Source organism: Asterias rubens, chromosome 2 (assembly GCF_902459465.1).
Source record: "Asterias rubens chromosome 2, eAstRub1.3, whole genome shotgun sequence".
Lineage (NCBI taxonomy): Eukaryota > Metazoa > Echinodermata > Asteroidea > Forcipulatida > Asteriidae > Asterias > Asterias rubens.
Genome location: NC_047063.1, coordinates 1,097,960 through 1,115,939, shown reverse-complemented (window position 1 = coordinate 1,115,939; position 17,980 = coordinate 1,097,960). Strand labels below are relative to the sequence as shown.

Below are 17,980 nucleotides of genomic sequence, written 5' to 3'. Positions count from 1 at the left end.
TTGGGCCGGGTCCGTTAACATCGTCGGGCGCCCTCTATTGTCAAGATTGTGGTAATTGTAACGCCCTATAGGGCGTATTACACGCCCAATTAAAGCGTTCTAAATTCGCCCAAAATACCAATCTCCGTTAGAACTCGCATAAAGTTCAGGAGAAATAAAAGCGCCCAATTTAAATGGCACTGTCTGCCATGAGACCGCGGGTATCTTTGAAGAGGCTGTCAATATTGACTGTCGCTATTTATCTTCTCGTTTCTTTCTATTGGGCTTACGTTTTATTATCGCAGAAAAGCAGTGATACGTCTGGAGCAAGAAGTGATAAAAGAGGTGAGTATTTAGTTTAGTTTCATTTGGACTACCCGACTGTCACTGTTGTGTTGTTATTCAAAATCCATCATATCAAACTATCAATCATATCATCAAAAAGTAAACAAAATAGAAAAGTATATTGAACTTTTAAGAATCTGCACTCACTTATAATATCAGATTTAGAAACTTTTCCGTTATGGATAACTTTCTGTATGGCGCCACCACCTTTTAACAAAAATGGATATCTCATTGAGGTAAATTAGATACTATATTATTTCATTTCGAGTGAAAAAGTGGTGGCGCCATACGGAAACTTTTCCTAAGTTATGAATTATGAGACGATAGCGGAACGAACCTGACCTAGTACGTAGTAGTAGGAGTAGGAAGAGTGCACCATCATTATAGTCATATCAAACACAGGCCAATTGAATTTGATGATGCATACATGATTTTTTGATAGTAACTTGTATTGTAATTCTAAATCTAATGTCTGTAACACTGTGTATGACGATGCATGCAGGTTTTCGGACTTGTGACACGAGTCGTGTTATTGTTGGGCACGATCGGCATGATTGGTCAATCTGGACGATCAACTGATAGCACTGCACTATGGACCGAATGCGATCTAATGTGCAGGAGTGGTTTTACGCGTACAATTGATTCTTCAATGGCGCAGCGGGATTGGTTGATCTTACAGATTGACCGATCGCGCCACACATTATCAGCTCCAATTGTAGCTCGATTAGCTGTCATGTATTGGCTATAGTATTTTGGAAAGGGGGAGCAAATACTCCTACAATGAGGTTCTTTCTGCTACCACGAGATGAAAGCAGAACGAACCTCAATTGTCATAACAGTTCTAAGATTCTAAGAAGAGTAGGTTGCACAATTAAGGAGGTAAAAAAATAGAATACATGGCTTGTTTGCGCAGTTTGCATTTCCAGTCAACCACAATATTACTTTAAACTGCACTATTTTCCTAATTCATTTTTCCCCCAAAAAAGCACAAGACAGTCGAATATTGTCACTGGCTGTCAATCTTGGAACAACACAGCAGCGTCATCATGAGCCAGCAAAGGAATCAAACATCAGTAAGACCCATGATGTACTACTAGCTAAGAATACTTATTCGGATGCAAAGGAGGAACATGCTGTGGAGATCTGGAGCAGAGCTGGTGTCGGTAAATCTTATATTTAGGATAAGGGTTGAGGGAAGGAGTCATAAGTTCAATACCTTGGTATTCAACTTCCATAATTTCATTGATGGTTACTTGGATAGACTTTAAACCACCATCTTTCAGGAGTGGGTGTGCATTCACACTCGGTTGGACTCCCTAGTCTCGTCCTAAAATAGCTCTCCTTGAAATTTAATTTTTGTTTATTTATTTTTTTCAATTGGGAAGCAATAAAGTTTTATATACAGCATTAATATTAATTAATTTGATCAGGTTACAAAAGTAACAGTCTCTAATCCAAACCTGCAATTTGGTACTCAAAAAGTCAGAGCTACTTACATTTATGTTGTATCTCGCCCCTTGTATTGCCTCACTCCCTGATTATGTGAGATTGCACTTAATCTGATCTCACAACCCTTGGATGTGTCATTCGGTTTCCATCTTATAAACACTGTTACACCAAAACTATATAGCATTCTTTTCGTTCGAGCATCAGAGTTAACTATAAGAACAAAACTGTGGGATTTAGAAATTGCGAGGATACAACGTTGGGTTCCTATCCTGGCGTATATTTAACAACACAGATTTGTTTTCACTTTGTAGAATAATGCCTGAAGTAATGCAAATGTTATGCAGGATAGTAGATTGGGCTAGCAAAAGGGCGGGGGGGAGTCAATAACAAATTGTTTTAGTCATTGACCTGCTGTCCTAACCAATTGTTCCTGTAAAGTGTTCATCTAGTGCTAAATGGTGAACCAAGTTAGTGATGTTCCGTTTTAGTTGATAGTATTTCACTAAATTTTGATCTTTCATACGTTCTCAGGTCAATACACTTGGGAGCATATACTAGGAGCCACATTGGAGACCAGGCAACAGGTCGATAGTCAATACACGTTGAGCTATGGTAACAAGAAAGAAGGCAACATTGCATTCACGTAAGTAGCTAGATTCTTATGATCATTCTGATGTGTTGCTTTGTGGTATTTAGTTACATGTATGTAAGGTCTATATCAATGGTAAGTCATTGTTTCACTTGCTCATCTGCGATACGCTCAAAGTTTTCCCTACTTACGGTTCCAAAGCTGGCATACATTTTTATTCTGAAACTTTTAATTCTGAGAAGACATTAGTCTTTGAAGGACCAATAGAAAAGTGAAGAGTTCAAAATTTTATTGTATTGACCCAATTCACCTGACGTCATCATCAGAATAATCTTGGATGCGCCATTTTGGTGGTCAATGTCAACGTGTGTTATTCAGTGAAGTGTGCATTTTAGACGACGCGGAGTTTACACGTAAACCTATTGACCACCAAAATGGTGAGCACAGAACAGTCGCTGCATGTGCCGTGCATGCAAGGGGTCAATAAGCCATCAAAAGAAACCTAGCTCAATGCTACTCCTATGGGCTTGTGGTGCTCAATGCTATAAGAGCCTGTTTGTGTGAAGTATTCCTGCTTGAAAAAGAATGCAGAACAACTCTTTGGTAACCATTAAAATGCATCACGTTTTTATGTAAAACAATTAATCTGAACTCCTGGACACTTCTGTTTAAAAATCTTCAGATTTAGGACGGGCCATGATGTCTTACCCAGCACGGTCCCCAGAGATGTAGAGAACCTTCTGCTTGTACTTAACGCAAGGGCGCCAGACAAGGTTGATTTTGCTCGTGCTTGGCTGGACAATTTAGATGCCTTCCCACATCTGCGCAATGTTGGGTTGATGCTGATTGGAAGTGAGCAGTGCCAGAACTCCTGGGTGCTGCAGTACATGAAGTCTCATGGAGGACCTCTTCGGTTCTTGCTTGTGGTTTATGACACACTACTCGTGGATGGGAGGGAGATCCTACAGTGGCCTCTTGGGGTGGCAACGTAAGTCTGAACACTCAACATCTTAATCCAGTCTTGCTGATTAGGATTGAAAACTATGCAAAGTGGAGATACAATTAAAACCTGAAAATCTGGGTCCACTTTCATGGCTCTGCTTACTACTGAATTCTAGGCTTATGATCACCATTCTTTGTTTACTGTGCAAGCGCGAAGAATAGCAAAGAATACCTAGTAGTGGTAATGTGGAGTAAGCATGCACACAAGCAAAAACTTCCTGTTAAATACGTTTGACTTGAGCGCAGAATTCTCTGCTTCCGTACGTGCCGATTCTTTGCTCAAGGTAAGCAGAGCCATGAAATTGAGCCCTGCACTTGTGGTGCAGGAATTGAAACAGGTGACAGACGGTGCCTAAGCTTGATTCAAAGCCATGGGTCTTGCTTTTGAAAATAGCCCTAGTTAGTATGAACTTAGGCTGATCCTCTTTCCTTCCTATGTATGGATAAAGACAAGCATTGGTTTCATTGGATATACAATTACATGCAAGACTTTCGGGTGTTGTGCACACTAAACATACCGGTCCCTACCAGACTAACGCACAAATTTAAGGCATGCAAAACTTAAGTAGGTGAAAGGTACATCTGGCAGACAACCAGCGGGTTCATTACGGACAGTATCTAGCATTATGGACTAGCGTTATATATTCAAAGACTCATAAATCATGCAAATTATGGATTAAATCTCAAGCCTTTATGAAAATGCAAAAACATTTGAAGGTAGTGAAAAGTTTTGGAAATCTCATACTTAGGGGTATGCTCTATACTGACACAGCATATTGATTATAAAGATATAATTTAACTGTCTATTATTCTAATGAATGATTTTTGTTTTGTTTTTAAGGTATCGTGGTTTTCCTGTTGTGAACATCACCAAGTTGAATCCCAGGGCCAGTCGTCGGTACCGATGCAATTTCATGGCTACAATATATCCCAATTCCTCCAGGGAGACACTATTGCAGGTTATCAAGAAGAACAATTTGGCTGACTATTGCTATGTGAAAACGAGAGAAAGGTAATGAGCTCATTAGAGATGTTAATCGACATGTTATTGACGTGTTCTGGCTTCGCTGTTAATAATAATAATAATAATAATAATGGTGGCTTCTTAAAAAGCGCACATGTCCGTCACTCAATGACGCTCCTGGCTCTGTAACATACAGTATTTCCTGCAAGATGTGGGACTGCGTTTTACTTAAGAGACCTAATTCTGATAGCTCCATGTAATGTTTTTACAAGGTGCTGTGGCGCAATTTGCTGCCGATCGGACCAGGAACACCGCGGCGAACCCTTTCTCTTTTCGATAAGTGCACTGGGTTCTTTTACATGCGTTACATAACACATGGGACCAACGGTTTCACGCCTATCCGAAGGACAAAGCAATGGTGAAGTATCTTGCTTAAGGACACAAGTGTCACGGCTGGGGATTCGAACCCACACTCTGCTGATCAGAAACACCAGAGTTTTAATTTGGTGCTCTTAACAGCTCGACTGCGACACTTCCACTTCCATAAGAGCACTGGACTCAAGCTCTGGTGTTTCTGACAAGCAGAGTGTGGGTTCAAGTCCCAGTCGTGACACATTGTGTACTTAAGCAAGACACTTAACCATAATGCTTTGTCCTTCGGATGGGACGTAAAGCTAGTGTTGTGTAACGAAAGTAAAAGAACCCAGCGCACTTTTTGAAAAGAGAAGTGGTTCTCCCCGATGTTCCTGGTTTGATTTACAGCATATTGCACCACATAATAAAGCAACTTTATGTTGTCAGCTCTCAAGGGAGTTGAGACAGTTGGTTAAGATATGTCTGATGAACAGGGATGATAATGTTGTTAAGTGCCTTGATCTAGCTACTGGTGCTAGGATATCTGCGCTATAAGAACCAAGTACTGTTATTGATATTATATATGTAGTGTCTTTGACTAGAGACCCTCCTGAATCCTGTAGGTTGAGTTTTCAGTCCTTACCTGATCGAGTTAAGTTGCCCTAGTTGGAGTGCTTTTCCTCACTATCTTCCTTTAGATTATTAGGCCTACAGGCTATAATGCATCTAATCTTGAGATCTTAACTAAGACATCTTCGTTCATCTACCTCTTGCTCCCTTTTCGTTGTGCCAAGAACTTGCTACTCAGAGATCATTCTCTGTATATGGCCCCAAAATGTGGAATAAGCTTCCTACACAGATCAGTACTGCCAGCTCACTCACCTCATTCAAGCTCACCTGTTCCAGCAGGCTTACTAACCGGCCAACTCTGCCTCAGTGCCTTAGAACAAACTTTTGATTTTGGCGCTCTACAAATGACCTTTGATTGATTGATTGATTGATTGATTGAATGCAAGTCATGTTTGAGGATCCCTTTGGTTTTACAATGAAAAATGTACATTATTTAAATAATCTTGAATAACAATTCTAAATGGTTTTTCTTTTGCAGTTGGACAGCAACTGAACAAGAAGAGACGAGACTTGAGTATGAAGGAATTCTTGCCCAGAGTGACCTAACGCTAAGTCCTGTTGGTATGAACACTGAATGCTATCGTATCTATGAGGCAGCATCATATGGATCTGTACCTGTAGTAGAGGACATCACTACGCCAGGAGAATGTGCTAGTGAGCCTCTACGCCTCCTGAAACAATACAATGCGCCATTCATCTACATCAAAGACTGGCAACAACTCCCCCAAGTATTACTTGAAGAATCCAAGAAAAGCCCGAGGGAAATTTCTCAGAGGAGGGAAGAGCTGCTGAGGTGGTATGGACAGTTCCGGATAAAACTAAAACAAGTCCTTCTGGATACCATTCAAAAGAGTTTCTTCCCAACATGAATTAAAAACTAAAGTTTTAAAAGTGTTTTATTTTATATGGTGTACATTGTACAGTAACATAAACTAGTAAAGACTTTGAAACCAATTTGTTGTGGGTTGTGCTGCCAAATACGTAGCACACCAAGCTAAATAAATCACAAGAACCATCTCTGCCCTTGCAGGTACCCATTGACCTCTGGGTGAAGAGAAGCAACTATAGTTTTAAAAGTGTCTTGCTCACGGAGTGTCATAACCGGTATTCCAACCCATATCCTGATGACTTGGCCACCAATCCAGAACTTGAGTCCAATGCTTGAAGAGGATACTTCCAAGGGAACTGAGATTTGGAATCTGAGAAGTGATTCTGTCAGAAAACTTTCTCAGATTGTGTATTCCAACTGCAGTTATGCAAATACTAGGAAAGAACCTCTCTGGATTTTTGCCGGTATCTCAAAAACGATATCACCTTATGCAATGTATTTTTCTCAGGTTAGTTTTATTGTATATATATTTATATTTATATAGGATTAAAACAATAGAACAGTTCAAAAACCAAATGTATTTGTTCCCTTTAAGAAGTGCCCCAGTGATCAAGATAATAAGTAATGTTAGACTGCCATGAGCATCACTGATTGGCAGATTTTATGAGAAGCCACTTTTACTACTATTGTTATTACTACAGTAGTTGTTGTTTCTACTGTGTATGGTGTTTTTTTTCCTGACAATGTTTTGTCTCCTACTGAAATTTTTCAACTTATCTAGAATTATAGCAATGTCATTGTCAAACATTTGTTTTAAAGAGAGATGAAAAGTTTGCAAAATTGTCAAATGTAAGAGTTTAATGAGCCTGTTCGTCAGGGCTGTATTAGTGGCTTGCAGCCTACATAAGCACTACCCACATTACAGAGCCAATATAATGTGTAATTCTTGTGACAAAAGGTCACCGTTGAACCTCAAAACACCTCTGAGCCATCCCATTGGCTATTGGAAACTTTGTGTTATTTTTAAATCGTTTTTGGTAGTGGTCTGTGTATTCATCCACACAAATAAAGTTGTGTTTTATAAAGTTTATTCATTCTTTCATTATTTATACTTCAAAAGTTTATAATTTTGTTCAGTTTGTTTTTATGATACTGAAGGCTTGCCATCAAGAAATCAAGAAATAAAAAACAAATCAGAATCAAGAAATAAGTGAGTACAGACATTCCATAAAGTTTTCCCGTAATTGTGTATTTTTAGCTTTATAAAAAAAAAAAATATGAATGGTTCAATAAATTACAAAGTTAACACCCACCCGTGTCGTGCCCTGGATTGCAAGTTAAAAAAAAAAAGCTTTTATAAAAAGCATACCTATTTTAAAACTTGCTGTTACAATAACTAGACATCTGTACAACATTCTTATGTATTCACTATTTTATTAAAACAACTGCGAGAGTTATACCAGAGGGCCACTTGAGATGAAGGCTATGAAGTAACATTTTATCAGGAGAGAAGAAATCCCTTCCCAATCCTGGAATATTACTATTCTTATTAATTGGAGGAGGTCAAGAACCAGGGCCCAATTTCATGGAGCTGCTTAAGCATACAATATTGCAAAATGTTTATTTGCTTAGCAGAAATGAGAAGGGCCCAATTTCATAAACTTTTGGCAGCAAATCTTGACAAATTTCTCTGGCTCACAATGGGTGGGGCACCAGCAGTCGCAATTAGTGTTTAACTTAATGGGATGTTGGATGGTAACCTGTTTTTGCTAAGCAAGATTTCCCAGTGCTTAGCGGCTTTAAAAATTAGGCCCACACAGGACGCAGAGGACACCGGTCAAACTTTGTACCTGTGTGTTGGGCATAGACCTTTTCGCAAATACCGGGGCGCGCGCGTAAAGCTTGGAATTAGGTGCATTGTGGTCTAGCTGGTATCCAAATTTGATCCATATATATCCCACAATGCACCTCATTCAACAGTCTGCGCTTGCGCATTGGTATTTGCGATAAGGTCTAAGACCACAATGCACCTAATTCCAAGCTTTACGCGCGCGCCCCGGTATTTGCGAAAAGGTCTATTGAAGTACACCACTTATCTTATATACCGCCCTCTAGTGCTACCTTATAACACTATAATGTATAACGCCACTCAAGCCACACTGTGTGGTGTGACGTAGGCCTCGAAGTCCCTTGATATATGTACCGTGACCTGCGCAGTTAAAATGGGCAGAGTGACCACACGCGAGTTTGATGTTCTCAAGGGTTGGATCATCCAATCAGATTCCCTGATTGCGATCTAAACCTCCAATCAGATTCACTGATTGCAATATCAACAGGTGTAATTATGCAAACGAGGCGCACGTGCGGGCGCGTGGGCACTTGTGGGCAGACGACATTTTTTGACATGCCACTTTTAGTACGCGTTGACTGCAGGAAGGATGGGCCCTCCTGCGCTGGATTTGGACGTCGCGTTTTCTTTTGGATGAACTTTAGGAACAAAATAAGTCATATTTGCAGATAATGTGTTTATGAAATATTGACAATAATTGTTGCAGCATTTGATAGCCTTGGTTGAGTTTTGATTTGAAGGACACAGTCGACCATGGAGTTTGCTGAGCATAGAGAAAGGATGGACAGATAAATTGGTGAGCAATTTTTTCACTTGCAAGACAGAATTTCCATCGTACAAAAAATGCAGAATGAAGAAAAACTCACTGTTGAGCCCTTCAGTACATATCGTGAGTTCCATGGAGTTAACTTTAATTCGGACTGACTGCAAACGTTATAGAAGTGAACTATTAGACAATAATTATTCAACTTCAATGTTGAGCACGCGAGTGTGGCTAAAGAGTGCTCCAGTGATTGAACGCGGACTGACTGCAGTGTAAAAGATGCACGACCGAAGCCAGGAGCTCCTCTAACAACATCTTTATGAAAGTTTTGTAAACATTCATGCACAAAACCTCAATGCCTACTTTTGAAACTTAACCTTATTAAACCCCTTCAGGATGAACTGAATTGTAGCATTGAGGATAGGGGTTGTTTTTCAACTGTACTTTTCGTCAAGAAGCTATAACCGGGCCTTGCTGACCGATGTGGACCGAGTCGGAGAACGATGAGAGGCGCACCCGGACCACGGAGCTGCCGTGTTCAAGTCAAGATTCAAGGCAAAACATTTCCTGTGCTAACTATTGATAGACTTGTCTGGTGAAAGTTATCTATGGATTGTGTGGTATGGGGATGTAGCATTGGATATCGTCCAATGAAAGACAAAGACAAGAGTGTGCAGACGGTAAGCGAAGATCTAACCCATTTCTTGCAGGTTCCCACCCTTGTTTTACAGCCCCTGTCCCCACCAGATATTCTGCTATGAACTTGTTGATGTTGTCCCACATTTTGTTGAGCTTTCCATGTGACTTCACTCTACTGTCTTGGTATTTCTTGTAGTGCATGTTGGTCGAAGCCAATGATGCTTTTAATTAGAAGACAAATCTTTCTGGACATTTCTTGGAGTTGAAACTTCAAAGTCGTCAGTTGTCATGTTTAATTACAATTGTCATCATTAATTTTTTGTAAATCAAACTAAATATCTTAATGTTTAGGGCTTACAGTTTGGGGGTAAAATCCAAATAAGTTAGTCAGATAGATTGGGTGAATTATCCCCAAAAATCTCTCTTTTTTTAAATATTATTTTATATTTTATTACTTTTCTCGCGTATTATAGGAGTGACACAACCTGAAATTAGATTATTCCTGTCCAATCTGCATTCATTTTGATGATCCATGTTTGATTTAGGAGTATTATCATACATACTAAATTAATATACATAATATTCCTATTGACATCATTCATCAATTCTGAATGTATAGCTTTTTTTTCTATGAGTATATGACCCAAATTCCTTAAACAGTCACTGTAGTAAGAAAAATACAACATACACAAACTTAGCAAAGTTGTCAAGAAGTAATGAAATATAAACGAGTTGTTACAAAAGCAGTTAACTTCCACAAAACAAATCTGTTCATAGCCCTCGGTATTTATGTACCCAATCTAGTGCAATGATTTAGTTTTTGAGCGCTGCGTCACATGAACAAATGAGAAAAAGATAAAACAACAGGAAAAGAAAAAGATGAAACAACAACAGCGGGATATTTCCTTCTCCATGATGAAACAGAGAGAGAGAGCAACCACTGAGAACACTGATGTCATTGATTCCTGAAGGTATGTATTAGTGGTAAGTGTAGGCCTAGAGTTAATAATAGTGTTGGCCTAGAGATAAGATTAACTCCCTTTTCTAGCAGGTTTACTGAATATTGGTAGCTCTATAGTAGACGATGACGATTCTCTCTTCGATGTCTCGCTGATGATCAGGTGTCTGTGAGGTCAAGTGTTTCAAGCAAAGGTCAAGTTATTCACGACAGGTAAAGTATTGGTAAGTGAGAAAGAAACTAACACTTTTTCTCCACAGCTGAATTCTAACCACTTTTGCAGCTCTTACTTCCACAGGTTTCTAACCTCTTCCTTTTCAGCCAATAACCATTTTCTTGTTTTTCACAGTATAACCGATTCTTCCTAATGCCGATGCTGTGACAGGTGACTGCACATTGGTGGCTAACTCATTGGAACCATACATAACAGGTTTGGTAAGGTCTCAGGGTAAACTCATGGTGTAAATCACGCTATGGCATGATGTGACCCCTCAAATGCTAACCTTTCTAGATAGTTTTCTTCCCAAGTATGCAGGTGATGTTTTCCCATCTTGAAGCTACTGAACTTGCTTGTGCGGCTGAAGAGATGTCTACCCACAGGGACTGTGGTCTTACACAAGGTTTGGTAATGCATGGTTATGTAAGATAGGAGTTTCTGAAATTACTTTGTTAATTGAAAGAATACTCAACTCAAGACAACTATGACATTTTGAAGACCATAAAAATGTCACAAATTCTAGCTTATTGTTAAAAACATAAATAAAAAAAATAAATAAACATGTTGTTAAAAAAAAAAAAAAAAAAACATGTATCAATACAGTTTACAATATTGTAACCTCTCCAACAACTAAACTTTTTAGTTGTATCTGGTAGTCAAAAGTATTACATCAATTGTCATTCCACAAGGCAATCTACATTTGTTTCAACATCAATTGTTACAGGCATTGGTTTTCGCTCTTAAAGGAGCACTTCAATTTTCCTCTGGTTAGGGGCACTTCTATAAGGAAAATGTAAATTTGTATTTGAACTTTTCAAAGTGCACCACGGCAAAAGTAAGGCACTGCGGCAAGTGGGGGTCATTTCAAGGCCTGTTGTTAGATATTTGTAGTTGTTCATGCAACTAACCACTACATTTCAAAGTGTTGTAACCAAGAAGACTCTGGACTCGAATAGGGACATCTTTCGGATGAGACTTAAAGCTGTTGGTCCTGTGTGTTGTGTAATGCATGTAAAAGAAAAGGGTTGCCCCCCCCCCCCCCCCCGGTAATCCTGGTTTGATTTGCAGCATTTTGCATCACAGCACCCTGTAAATCTATTGTAAGTCATCTCATTTCAGTGTATCCAGTGTTGTGTGAGCGCCTTGACTGAAGGCTACATTCTACTGTGCAGTGGTGGCAACAACTGGAGCTGTTTGGAGCTGCATCAATAGACCTGGAGGATGCTGCTGTAAAAAGTCAACAACAGTCAGCTTGGTTAAAGGTGAATGTTCAACATTTTTTTAATTTGAGAAGAAGTTCTTCCTGCGTAATTTTTGGCAAATTATAAGTAACCTGCAGCTTTGGCAATATATCCAGCAGTCTCAAGTAGATGTACCATTTCCGATACCACAACAGCATAGGTATTCACAAATCAGACCAATGCACATCTCTTCATATTTTGAAGAAAGGTTCTTGTTTTTTAGTTTTGAAGATGTAGATATCACCATCAGTCAAAGATAGTTGCTCCATTTGCATGAAGCATTCAAAACCTAGTACCCTAAATCTTGAAACAATGTATTCAGCTCTTGCAATTAATTCCAAGTAACAGAGTGTTATGGGCGTACTGCATGTTTCATTCCCTACATTTCAGTGAAAACCATCCAGGGTTCTGTGAGTGCCTTGACTGGAGGCTACATTCTTAATGTGTGCCGCAGTGGTGACTACAACCAGCGCTGCATTGGTGGAGTGGAGAATACAGGTGCGGAAAGTCATCAGTAGTCAGAATAGTTTGAAAGTAATCAAACATTTTTAATACATTTTATTTGAGGAGAAGTTCTTCACACATAATCTCCCGCAAATAAGTTAAACAGCTTGTCACCTTTGAAGAACTACATGGCCAGGAATTGAAAACTAGTTATGAAGTATTAGTTCCCATCCCAGCCAACTTCCAAAACCAACAAACATCAACATCTTAAAGAACTTGTCTGAAGAGTATACTACTTTGTGTTCTTGCAATATGAAATAAAACCCTTGTTCCTGATGAAACAATAGTTATTTTCAGATCTTGCAATTTGTTGCCAAGATATAGGCCTAGTAACAAAGTGTGCCTCACTTTGTGTCCCAAAAAATAGTTAATTGCCTGCTGTTTCGACCCTAGCAGAGTCTTTCTCGAATTTGAGAAAGACTCTGCTAGGGTCCAAACAATAGGCCATTTACTACTGTTTGCATTTGTACCATAGGTTTTTTGGCTGGTAAGCAGTTTGCAACAGCTAATTCTTTTTGTTTACTTTATGTCAATCTCTTTCCAGAGTTCAGCGCATGCCTTGACTGAAGGCTACATTCTAGTGTGCAGTGGTGACTACAGCTAGAGCTGTTTGGAGCTGCATAAGGTCATCTGGAGGAGGCAGGTGTAGAAGCCAACAACACCAGACCTTGTGGTTAGGGGCAACTCAGACTCAGAGTAATCATATCACAATTTCAAACCATTTTCATCTTGTTTTGAAACCCACTTAACCCACCTCGGACTTTGTTAAAAGAAATTGACAGACTCTTCAATATTTGATATATTGAAGAACAAATGCCTTAGAGGATGCAGATATCTTAATGGCTTTTCTTGGCTCTCAAACATGCAATTTCCAAGTTGAAACAGAATTGTGAAAAAGAATTGTGAAAAAACTTTTCAATATTGATGATTCTGAATGGCCCCTAAGTTTGCAATAATGCATTATTGAAACTTTTTAAGAGAAGTTCTTCCTATACAATATGTTATCAAATTGAAGTTCTAGATGCAACCAACAGTATATACTGAATTCATGAAGTGAAAACATGAAGTATAAGTTCCCATCTCAAACCGCACGTCTCAAGGAACTTATCTTAGAAGGACTGTTTTCTGCAACCCAAAGTAATTCCCACATTCCTTGCACCTTGCTGCAAAGATGCTTAGTAAAAAAAGTATGTTTTTAATTTTATGAAGTCTTTGTCCTTTCAGTGAAACCATCCAGGGTGCAGGGAGTGCCTTGACTGAAGGCTACATTCTAGTGTGCAGTGGTGACTACAACTTCAGCTGTTTGGAGCTGCATTGGTAGATCTTGAGGATGCAGCTATAGAAGTCAACAACAGCAGACATTGTGGTAAGGAGCAACTCGGAGTAAACATTGTTTTAGAGTTTCAATTTATTAATTTTGGTTTTGAAAACACACAACCACGCCAGGTTAAAATATACCTGATACAATAAGGAACAGAGTATTGCCTCAAAGAATCAGACATTTCAAGTTGAAACAGAAGATGAATTGTCATCTATCCTCGGTTGTCTGTTGAAACAAGGTTGACTTACTTCAGTAAAAGCAAAGCATTCCTTCTGTTTTTGGAATCATTAAATTCTTTTAATCCTATATAAATGAAGGTGTTTTCAATAAAATCAACATCTCACAATTGCATTTTTTAGATAACGCCGAAATCCAGAGCGGTTATGTCTTTGCAGGAACAATTATCACATTTGGGGCAGACCTTATACATTGAAAAGCAACATCTACTCTATCAGATCTTTAGGTGCTACCCCTCAAATTGTGAGAAAAGAGAAAAAAGTTTAAACTTTTTGATTCCACATTGCTCCCATCTAAACCCACATTGCTCCCATCTATACCAACTTCCCAACCAACAAACTTGTAATCTCAAGAAACTTGTCTGAATTCCCCCATTCCTTGCAATTTGTTGCAATGATGTAGTAACAAAGTCTGTTCCTCACTTTATGTAATCTCTTTCCATTCAGTGAGAACCATCCAGGGTGCAGGGAGTGCCTTGACTGAAGGCTACATTCTAGTGTGCAGTGGTGACTACAAGTGGAGCTGTTTGGAGCTGCATTAATAGATCTGGAGGATGCAGGTGTAGAAGTCAACAAAGGCAGACCCTTGTTCAGCCAGAACAATCAAAGTTGACAAATTACACCTTTTTACAAATTTGCCTTGACTCAAGCACCCAAATGTATTTGTAAAAAGCGTTGACGGACTTAGCTATTCAATTTGCCCTATCATTGAAGAACAAAGTAATGCCTCAAATGAAGCAGATTTTATTTTAGATGAATGCTCTCCCATTTCAAGACGTTTTATGTGTTTTTCTTGGCTCTCAAATCTGCCATTTTTGTAAGTTTAAACAGAAGTGAAAATTGTTGTTATCTCCCATCATGCATGAAGGTCGACTATCGCATCAAGGTTGACCATTAACTTTGAACTGCTCATAACATGACAGATATTCTGGAAGCAGTTGCTGAATCAATATTTACTAATCTGTTTGTGTTTCAGCATTTAAAAATGGCACCCTCTTTCCTGCATGAAACAATAGTTATCAGTTGGTCTTGCAATAAATGAAAGACAAACGGTAACAGAGTCTTTGTCTCATCCAAAAAATACCACAATAACACTTTTAGATTCAAATTTTGGGTCTAAAAAATTGATCTTGTTACATAACCACGATCCCAGCAGCACATTACTTCAAAGTGAAATGCTTCTCAAAATGGCATGCTTTATGGCAATTTTGCACATCTCAAGAAACTTGAGGAGTATTGTTTTCTGCAATCACAAATAATTCCCCCATTCCTTGCAATTTGTTGCAATGATGTAGTACCAAATCTGTTTCTCACTTTGTATGGCATCTCCTTCCTTTCAGTGAGAGCCATCAAGGGTCTAGTGAGCGCCTTGACTGAAGGCTACATTCTAGTGGTAGATAGAAGTCAACAAAGCAGACCTTGTGGTAAGGAGCAACTCAAAGTAAACATTGTTTAAAAATTTCAATTTGTTAATTTTGGTTGTAAAACACACAACCACTCCAGGTTAAACAAAAAAATAAACAGACTGCTAAAATACACCTGGTACAATGAAGAACAGAGTATTGCCTCAAAAGAATCGGACATTTTAGATCAATGTTCTCCAAGCTCAAAAATTTTCCATGGTTTTTCTTGGCTTTCAAACATGAAACTTTCAAGTTGAAACAGAAGAGGAATTTGTTGTTATGTTCGTCTCGGTTGTCTATTAAACAAAGTTCACTTACCTCAGTAGAGGCAAAGCATTCCTTTTGTTTTTGGAATCATTCAATTGTTTTACAAATGAAGGTGTTTTCAATAAAACCAACATCTGAAAATTTCAATAAAAAATGTAGTTGCGTTTTTTAGACAACCCCGAAATCCAGAGTGGTTATGTCTTGGCAGGAACAATAATCCCAGTGGGAACACAATCTGAGAAATTGTCAGAAAAGAGAAAATTATTTAAACTTTTTGATTCCACATTGCTCCAATCTTAACCCCACATTGCTCCAATCTATACCAACTTCCCAACCAACAAACTTGCACATCGCAAGAAACTTGTCTGAGGAGTACTGTTTTCTGCAATCAAAAAGAATTCCCTCATTACTTTAGTAACAAAGTTTGTGCCTCACTTTATGTAATCTCTTCCCTTTCAGTGTAAACCATCTGGGTTGCAGCGAGCGCCTTGACTGAAGGCTATATTGTAGTGTACAGTGGTGACTACAACTGGACCTGTTTGGAGCTGCATCAATAGATCTGGAGGATGCAGGTGTAGAAGTCAACAAAGGCAGACCCTTGTACATTCAGAACAATCAATGTTGACAAATTACAACTTTTTCGAATTTGCCTCGACTCATGCACCCCAATGTTTTTCACTATTTTATATAGTGCTGACAGAGCTATAATATTCCCTGTACATTGAAGAACAAAGTAATACCTCAAATGAAGCAGATTTTATTTGAGATCAATGCTCTTCCATTTCAAGACTTTTAATCTGCTTTTACAGGCTCTCAAATTTGCCATTTTTGTAAGTTGAAACAGAAGTTAAAATTGTTGTTATCTCCCATCATGCATGAAGGTCGACTATCGAATCAAGGTTGACCATTAACTTGGTACTGCTCATAACGTGACAGATATTCTCGAAGGGGTTACTGAATCAATATTTACTAATCTGTTTGTGTTTCAGCATTGAACAAAAAATGGCACCCTCTTTCCTGCATGAAACAATAGTTATCAGCTGGTCTTGCAATAAATGAAAGAGAAACGGTAACATAGTCTTTATCTCACTCTATGTAAAATTTATATTTATCTTTGTTCCTAAAATGTGTAGGTTTTATGTATGCCATTTTAATACTCTGGAATTTGTGTGACCAGGGGTGGATTTCACAAAGGTAGTCCTAACTTAGGACTAGTCCTAGGCAATGCTAAGAGATAGGACCAGTCCTAAGTTAGGATGGGTTACTGGTCCTAACTTAGGACCAGTCCTATTCTCTTAGCATTGCCTAGGACTAGTCCTAAGTTAGGACTACCTTTGTGAAATCCACCCCAGTACTTTCACCTGGTGTATCCCAACTGTTGCATAAAATAACAAAACCTGTGATATTTTTGGCTCAATTGGTCCTCAAAGTTGCATGAAAATAATGAAAGATATAACACCCTATAGTGCACAACTTTGTGTGCTTTCAGATGCTAAACAAAAGGCTTCAGCTGAAGCCTTTTATTATTTGTGTGAAAAATTACCTCTTTCTCAAGAACTACTTCAGAGGTAGCCATTTCTCAAAATATTTTATCATTTCAACAGCTCTCCATTGCTCAGTTGCAGTCAGTTTTTATGCTAACAATTACTTTGAGTAGTTACCAATAGTGCCCAGTGCCTTTAAGCAAAATTGATAGTAAAATGTGTCCTCCCCCCCCCCATGAGTTTAGTTTAAAACATTTCTGTTGTTGACAGTTTTTATACAGGTTTACATTTCCGATCCATACTCAAAATGTGTATTCATTAATTTCTGAAGATTTCTTCAAAAGAAATAAACCAATTAAAAGAATCTGTGTTTTTTTGTTCCTTTATTTGTGTGTTTATTTGTGTATTTACTTATTGGTTAATGTTTGTTTGCTTGTGGACTAAGCTTACTTGAATAATCATACCTGTATACTTGAGTAGTTCAATGTATCAAATTTCAGACCAATCAATTAAATGTTACATGAACTGAGACCATGGCTCAACTTCAAAGAGCTGCTTAAGCAAAAATATTGCTTACCAATTTGTGCTAAGCGGAAATGTGCAGGAAACCATGTACACATTGTACACATGACATGGTACTTTGGCTGGTAATCTTAGTCTAGCAAGCATACTTAGTTTTGTTGTACTTAAATTTAAAAGCTACAAACGAGTATTATAAACCACAGGGGAACTGACTTGGAACAAAGACAAATTTACTTGAGTGGGACTTGAACCAACAACCTTCGGATGATTAACAAGCCAGTGATCTACCAACTAAGCTATCCATCCCTATTTTTGTGATCTTCCTAATTTATCAACATAGTGTCTGTTCAGGGGTGCCAAAAGCAAGCACATGAAATAAAATATTTTACTAGTGCGATTTTTATATCGTCAAAAGTCTGAATAGTATGTTGGTGA

The 17,980-nt window shown here is 38.5% G+C and overlaps 1 protein-coding gene and 2 long non-coding RNA genes across 3 annotated transcripts; all 3 read left to right on the top strand.

Annotated features, from left to right (window-relative positions):
* The first annotated feature begins 58 nt into the window (after window positions 1-58).
* On the top strand, window positions 59-7,376 carry LOC117304761 (ribitol-5-phosphate xylosyltransferase 1-like). The gene is made up of 6 exons (XM_033789371.1): window positions 59-324; window positions 1,311-1,487; window positions 2,305-2,416; window positions 3,045-3,350; window positions 4,206-4,376; window positions 5,791-7,376. Exons 1-6 carry the CDS (start codon window positions 174-176, stop codon window positions 6,179-6,181), a joined length of 1,308 nt encoding a protein of 435 aa, XP_033645262.1. The 5' UTR covers window positions 59-173; the 3' UTR covers window positions 6,182-7,376.
* A 1,195-nt stretch (window positions 7,377-8,571) lies between these two features.
* LOC117307145 lies at window positions 8,572-12,336 on the top strand. Its single transcript, XR_004521036.1, has 3 exons — window positions 8,572-10,970; window positions 11,687-11,829; window positions 12,199-12,336. It is a non-coding gene; the product is annotated as an uncharacterized LOC117307145 (long non-coding RNA).
* A 519-nt stretch (window positions 12,337-12,855) lies between these two features.
* Window positions 12,856-14,924, top strand: LOC117302952. The gene is made up of 3 exons (XR_004520473.1): window positions 12,856-12,985; window positions 13,537-13,678; window positions 14,317-14,924. It is a non-coding gene; the product is annotated as an uncharacterized LOC117302952 (long non-coding RNA).
* Window positions 14,925-17,980: the final 3,056 nt, after the last annotated feature.

Coding starts and splice junctions, on each gene's coding strand:
- LOC117304761 (XM_033789371.1), top strand. CDS start 174: ATGGCACTGTCTGCCATGAGACCGCGGGTATCTTTGAAGAGGCTGTCA. Junction 2,417..3,044: donor GAAGGCAACATTGCATTCAC/GTAAGTAGCTAG, acceptor AAAAATCTTCAG/ATTTAGGACGGGCCATGATG. Junction 4,377..5,790: donor TATGTGAAAACGAGAGAAAG/GTAATGAGCTCA, acceptor TTTCTTTTGCAG/TTGGACAGCAACTGAACAAG.